Source organism: Vicia villosa, linkage group LG1 (genome assembly GCF_029867415.1).
Source record: "Vicia villosa cultivar HV-30 ecotype Madison, WI linkage group LG1, Vvil1.0, whole genome shotgun sequence".
NCBI lineage: Eukaryota > Viridiplantae > Streptophyta > Magnoliopsida > Fabales > Fabaceae > Vicia > Vicia villosa.
This window is the reverse complement of record NC_081180.1, coordinates 201,788,251-201,794,837: the sequence shown is the minus strand read 5'-3', so window position 1 is coordinate 201,794,837 and position 6,587 is coordinate 201,788,251. Positions and strand designations below refer to the sequence as shown.

Genomic DNA, 6,587 nt, shown 5'->3' with positions numbered 1-6,587 from the left:
TGAAACAAGATATTCACTGCTTGAGAAAACTTGTTGCACTTTGGCATGGGCTGCTCGCCGACTAAGACAATATATGTTGACTCATACTACCTTATTGATCTCTAAGATGGATCCTATCAAATATATATTTAAGAAACCTACTCTCTCCAGACGAATAACAAGATGGCAGATGGTTTTGACAGAGTATGATATTCAGTATACAACGCATACATCAATCAAAGGTTGTTATCTGATGCTTATGAATTATGATGATTAGTTATTATCTGAGGCCAGTGATGAATTCTTTTGGATCTGCATCTTTGTTAACTGATGCTTATGAATTATGATGATTAGTTAATAATGCCTATGATGAAATCTTTTCTGGATATGCATGATTATCTGAGGCCTATGATGAATTCTTTTCTTAATATGCATTGTGAGTTGTGACTTAATGGTGCCTATTTCTCAATTAAGTTGCCTTGTTAGTTGTGCTTTGATAATGCCTATGATGAATTTTTTTCTTGATCTGCATCATTTGACATCAAGAATCTGAGGCCTATTCTGTTACCTCCTGGTTAATTTACTGGTATCTGGGGCCTATTATGTTACCTCCTTGTATGTTGCCAATGATGAAAAATAATTCTGAGATCATTATATGTTGCCTTGCTTTATGAATTATTCTGAGTCCATTCTTGTTACCTTATACTCTACTTTATGCAATAGGTATAAGTTGATCTTCATCAAAGGGGTATACCCCTTCTTGTATCCAAATCTCATTCAATCAGCTACCTATGAACAAGAGTTGTCTGACAACTTAAGTTCCCTCTTCCAATTGTATCAAGATTCCTATGGAACCAATGATGCAATTACCCCTGCTGCTATATCTGAAAGTCTAGAAGTAGGATCTACTTCTGGGTTGGGAAGGAGGAACTTTGAGATGTTTTTAGAAACTGTTGTGGGTACTAATTCCAAATCTGATCTTGAATTATATCTTGAGGAGTCTCCTTTAAAAGTTCCCCCTAAAGCTAAATTTGATGTTTTAATATGGTGGATGGGAAATGAGGCCAAGAATCTTGTTCTTAGTAAATTGGCAAAGGATATCCTAACTGTTCCAGTTACTACTGTTGCATCAGAAGCAACTTTTAGTGTTGAGAAAAGGGTTATTGATCCGAAACGACCATCTATGAAAACTAAGACAGTTGAAATGGTGCTTTGTGGAGGTGATTGGGTGAAGGAGAAATATGGAATTAAGAAGGGCTGCACTGCTTCAATTGTAAGTAAATTTTTCATATCTTCTTTTATTTGTAGCTAATACATGTTGATTTTTATTCTATCAAACTAACTAATACATTTTCCATTTGTATTGTAGCTTGAGGAACCATAAGATGAAACTTTGACATATCATTTTGGTGAAGATCTGGGTGTCGCTTCTTCTACTGCAACTTGAAGATCAGATAATACAATGTCAATGATGAGATTGTTCTGAGGCATAATTAATACAATGTAATGATCTTTTGTGTGTTTTTTGACATATCATTTTGAAAACTTAAGTTTGTTAACAAGTTTTTTGATACAATTATCTTGTTATGGTCTTATCATAACAAGATTATGGACATGAATCATGATGTTGTAACTCGTAATATTTAACAAGATTATGCAGTTTTATTTAGTTTTCCAAACAGTTTGGAAACACAAAAAAATTAGAATTTTTCATTTTTTCCCTATTCTTTATCGGGTGGTCTAGTTACCCAATCGAAATCATCGAACCGATTTTAGTTCTCTCTTCAAAAGTAAATTAAATTCAGTCCAGTCTCGATTTACCCAAATGTAACGGATCGGTTTCGGTCCAATAAATTACACCATCACTGTTGTGGACCGGTCCCGATTTACCCGATTAAATTTTTGATCCATTACTCGGGATGTCAAATATTTGGACCGGACCGGACCGAAAACAGCCCTAGGTACATGATTGATAAATATAAGTGAGTTTTTAAAAAGGATGAAATTGAATTTTTCACTAATAAAAAAAAGACTAGAAACAAAGGATGGAATTTGAAGTTTGTAAATTAAGCAAGCAAAGTTAAAACCACCTTCAAAACCCCCCACCCCATTTCAAAATCCCCACTCACCAAAACCTAGAAACAACAACCATGTCTCCAACATCATCAAAACCAGAGATTCTCTTATACAACAGGTTTCTAAGCTACCTCATATGGCAATCAATACCCTCCACTCTCATCTTCATCTTCTCCTTTTTCCTTCTCCCCCAAACCCCTTTTTGGTCTCTTCTCCCTTTCCTCACTTTCCACTTCATCTTCTCCGTTTCCCTCTCCTTCGTCTCTTCACCTTCCCCGCACCCCATTTTTCTCAACTTGAAGCTCTCACTCACTTTCCTTCTCTTTATCACCGCCTCAGCTTTATCCGGTTCCGTTGCGGCGCTTTCTTTCTCCGGATTTTACGCTTTTGGAAGAGTTGGGTTAAGGGGTTTCCTCGTTGGTTTAATCTTTGGGTTTCATTATGTTTTTAAACGTCGTTGGGTTCTGGACTTTCCCATTATCCAGGTTACGCTTTTTAATCAAATGGGTTTCATAAAGTTTTCATTTTTCTTTTTGGGTTTGTTTTATTTTATTGTTTGCAGAAGCTGATTTTGGTTACTTTGTTTGTTTGTTTGCAGCGTCCTCCTTTCTTCAACTTCAAGATGGGGATTCCTTTGGCTGCTAAACGTGCTTTTAAGCTTTCCACTGTTGCTTTCATTTTTTCTGCTCTTTTGTTAGAGATTATTCCTCACCCTTTTAAGTGCAACATTGCTACGCGGAAATTCTTCGCCGAACAGGTTGTGTTCTTTGTTGGTAGTTTTGCTGTCTTTTTCTGTTGGGAATTGACTCATAATTTACATCGGGTTAGTGTTCCCTATCGATAAACTCGTTTAATTATTGATTCATGTTTTTCATTCGGCTTAATTGTTGTTAAATGTTGCAATGTTGTACTCTCTTATAGATGTTTGTGAGTTTGTTAATCTCTAAATGAAATGGTGTTGTAAGCTTGAGATATGTTTTTTTTAATGAACCTTAATGAAGTCCAAGTTTGTTGTGTTTTTCATTACTCTTTCATTTGTATAGTACATTAAACAAATTAATGATCCTTAGTACTAAGGATGCCTCAGAGTGCTACAATCAGAGAAAGATCGTTTTCGTCACCAGCATGGTCAAGATCAAGCTTTTGAAGCAAGATCATTAAAGAAAACATGATGGGTCTTTTTTTTTTTTTTTGGGCCTGTAATATGATTTTCATGTTTTTGTCTATGTGTGTGTATATATATATTTATGAAATTACCCTTTTTTCCTTCGGTCAGATCTTACGTGCCCTGTTAACGATTCAAGTTTTACGATCTTTCACAAGCCGACCGATCCTACTTAAGTTCTCATGCTTGACTATATTGACCTTAACTATGCACAGTGAACCCTTTTTTTTTATGTGTTTACAGTCTGTAGTCAATAGAAGGCAATATTTTTATATGTATTAACTTGTGTCTCTATCTATGCCAAATATGATGTTACATAGGTTTTACATACTAAAAGATCCGTATTTGCGCCACCAAAAGGATCAGCAGCTGCAGAAACAAATCCAAGCGAGCACCTCCTTTCAGCCTTGGAGGAGAGTAATCCAAAATCTCTTCTTCGATATCTTGCTTACCTTGATCTCTGTATGGTTTGCGAGAACAATGTTGACACTTGGCGCCGTGCGGCATTTTTTGAAGAATCCGGCGAGACTTACAAAAGAGTAATTGCTGTGTGCTTGAGGCCTCTGGAGCAACTTGCCTCAAGATTAGGTGAGAGCATGGGTAATTCTACTGACAAATCTACCCAACTATCAGATCAGTTATCATCCCCAACAGATGTGAAGCACGTAGAAGAACTGTATAACTTCCAGGTACATGCATAACTCTAATATTTGTAGATTGTTTATTTTCTGCTAAGAAGCTTTTCTTTTTTCTGTATAACTAGAAAGCTTTGAGACCTTACCGTTTGATCTCCAGTTTTTATATGATATTTGTAAAATTTATTTTAACTTTGTGGAGCCAAAATATTCTGAGTAAATGACACCGAAATATGCAACGTTTGTAAAAAAGAAACAGAATGCCCAACAAAATTCAGAATCTTTGTAGACTCAACACTTTATAAAATTATATCCTGTTTTTGTTTTAACCCAAAAGTCCTGCTTTGGAAACAGGGTCTCAACATTTAAAGAAGTGAGATCAGAAATCTTATGTCCTCACTGAGCTTTGAGATTTTTTTCATGGTTGAAATTATAGGGATTGGATGAAGTCATGAAAAGGATAAATGATATAATATATATTTAAGTAATGAGACTCTAGTTAACCAAATACTCCTATTTTGTGCTTATATGTTTAGTCATTATCAAGCTTAGTATAAGTAGTACAGTCCACTATAGTGGATATAAAGATAGCTCGGCGGATTGGGTGGGGAATTAAGAAATGGAGTGATAAGGAGGTCAAGGATCCAATCCCCACTCTCAGCAGCATAATTGCTAAGGGAGTTTGTTTGCACGTTAATTTCATTAAACTTATGTCTGCAGTGTCATTTTTTGTAAATTGCTTTTGCTACCAATGCGAAAGCTACATATAGTAGCGTCTTCAAAATCAAATCCGTGTCAGATTGGAAGAGCCAATAGTGATTCTAGAGGTGTAGGATTGATTTTGACATGTTTGGTTCTTTCAAAGTAGAATTGATTTTACCTCCAGAATTGATTTTGGTTTGTAGCTTGAATCTAATCGTGATTTTAATACTGAATTTTACTATGTAAATCATTTTTACATGAAAGTATCCAAACATAAATCACTTTAGCTTCAACTCACTTTTGCCAGAATCAATTTTAGAGAATTAATTCACTCAATTCTCGTTACCGTAGAACTACACACACACTAACATTACTAACATTGGGTTGTTTAAAAAAGTATAATCCACATATGTAACAATCCTAGACTATAATAATCTAAATTTCCTACAATATATTGAACTTTCTATGTGACACTCGTTGAAAATATAAAATTGGCCCTACAATCAATCGTGGTGTGGTTGATATATAAGCCATCCCTCTTCTCATGTAACAAAAAGTGAAATTATAGACATGAGTTTAGACTGCATAAATATGCACTTGGATCATAAACATGAATTTCCACTGCTACCCTTTAAATTACAAGCTATGTAACCTAGGTGACAGAAAATTGTTTGTTCATTGCCTTTGATGAGAGACCTTGTAGTAGTAGCACAATTATAAAACATCACATTTCAGATTTATGAATTTGGGTTTGTTTGAATTAGCTTATTTGAGCTTATCTACTAGCATAATAAGCACTTGCGGGCCGTTTGTAAGAGTTTGCGGAATCAGTTTATGACATGTCAATAAACTTTTTTCAGCTTATTTGAATAAGTTTTTAGGATAGCTTAATGAAAACAGCTTATAACGTATATAAACAAATTTAATTTCATTTTATCTTGTTATAAAAATAACTTATACATAAATACTTAAATGATAAATGTTTCTTCTACGAGTGTCACAAGCTATAAGTGCTTTTGTTTTCTTTTGCATGCAGCTATATGCTTGGTGCTCAAGGATTGTTGCCTCACTGACTGCCGCATCACGCAAAGAGGATAAGTTTGGAGCTGCTCAGCTTTCTGGGAGTAACGCCGCTGTGGTTTCGACGCTGATATCATGCCTTCTTGCCGTTGAGAATTTCATGGGAAAGAAGACAAACCTGCAATCACCAAATCAATTGTTGGGATCTTCGGGTATCAAATGGGCGACAGCTAATAGTGGAAGATTAGATATCGCTGCTGCTTCTAGTAAAAGGAAAAATGGGCCAGCAAATTCAAAAGCTTATGCTATTGCTGATGTTCTCAAGACATCAATCTACCAAATAGTATCTTCATTTCATGATGAGATGTTGGCTGGTACTAAAGCAAGTCTTCTGGAGAAGGACTGGATCACAAGCGAAAAACCACTTTTCGGTACTCGTGAAATGCTAATACAGAAATTACGTCTTTTTCTTGATTTCCGGGCTACCTAAATTCTGCATTCTGGTGAGGTTTGGATGCTACTTAACTGGATTAGACATGATTTGTAATAGGCTATACAAACAGGATTTGTCGAATAGAGTTATGTTGATAGAATGGATGGAAAGAAAAGTTCTCAATTTTGTTGTCAGATATTTGAGATGGATATTAATCTGTAGTGATTATGTTGAACATACTCGCATTAACAGGTGAGCTATCGATCGGATTTGCCTTTTCTCAATAATTTTCAGTGGTTTTTTGAAAGGAAATTTTTTCTTTTCCAAGATAGAATTGTCTAGTGGCTTTTATATGATCCATTGATATGGATAAATTGATTTATATCTATCTTTACAAAATTGGGATATAAGTTTTGGATAACCTAGGGTTTTGCAATTGTGTAACTTAATTTAGGCTTTTGTTATTATCTACTTAATATAAATCCAAGTTTATCATGATAACAACCTTGGACACAACCCTAACCTTAAATTCAATGTGGCATCATATTAGAAATCTTAATCCAATGTGGCATCATAT

The 6,587-nt window shown here is 35.0% G+C and overlaps 1 protein-coding gene across 1 annotated transcript; it reads left to right on the top strand.

Moving 5' to 3' along the window:
* The first annotated feature begins 2,043 nt into the window (after window positions 1–2,043).
* Window positions 2,044–6,297, top strand: LOC131644792 (uncharacterized). Its single transcript, XM_058915385.1, has 4 exons — window positions 2,044–2,540; window positions 2,654–2,878; window positions 3,541–3,909; window positions 5,594–6,297. Exons 1-4 carry the CDS (start codon window positions 2,130–2,132, stop codon window positions 6,065–6,067), a joined length of 1,479 nt encoding a protein of 492 aa, XP_058771368.1. The 5' UTR covers window positions 2,044–2,129; the 3' UTR covers window positions 6,068–6,297.
* Window positions 6,298–6,587: the final 290 nt, after the last annotated feature.

Excerpts from the sequence above, each read along its gene's own strand:
- LOC131644792 (XM_058915385.1), top strand. The coding sequence starts at position 2,130 with ATGTCTCCAACATCATCAAAACCAGAGATTCTCTTATACAACAGGTTT. Across the intron at positions 2,541-2,653 it reads TGGACTTTCCCATTATCCAG|CGTCCTCCTTTCTTCAACTT; the intron begins GTTACGCTTTTT and ends GTTTGTTTGCAG. Across the intron at positions 2,879-3,540 it reads TGACTCATAATTTACATCGG|GTTTTACATACTAAAAGATC; the intron begins GTTAGTGTTCCC and ends GATGTTACATAG.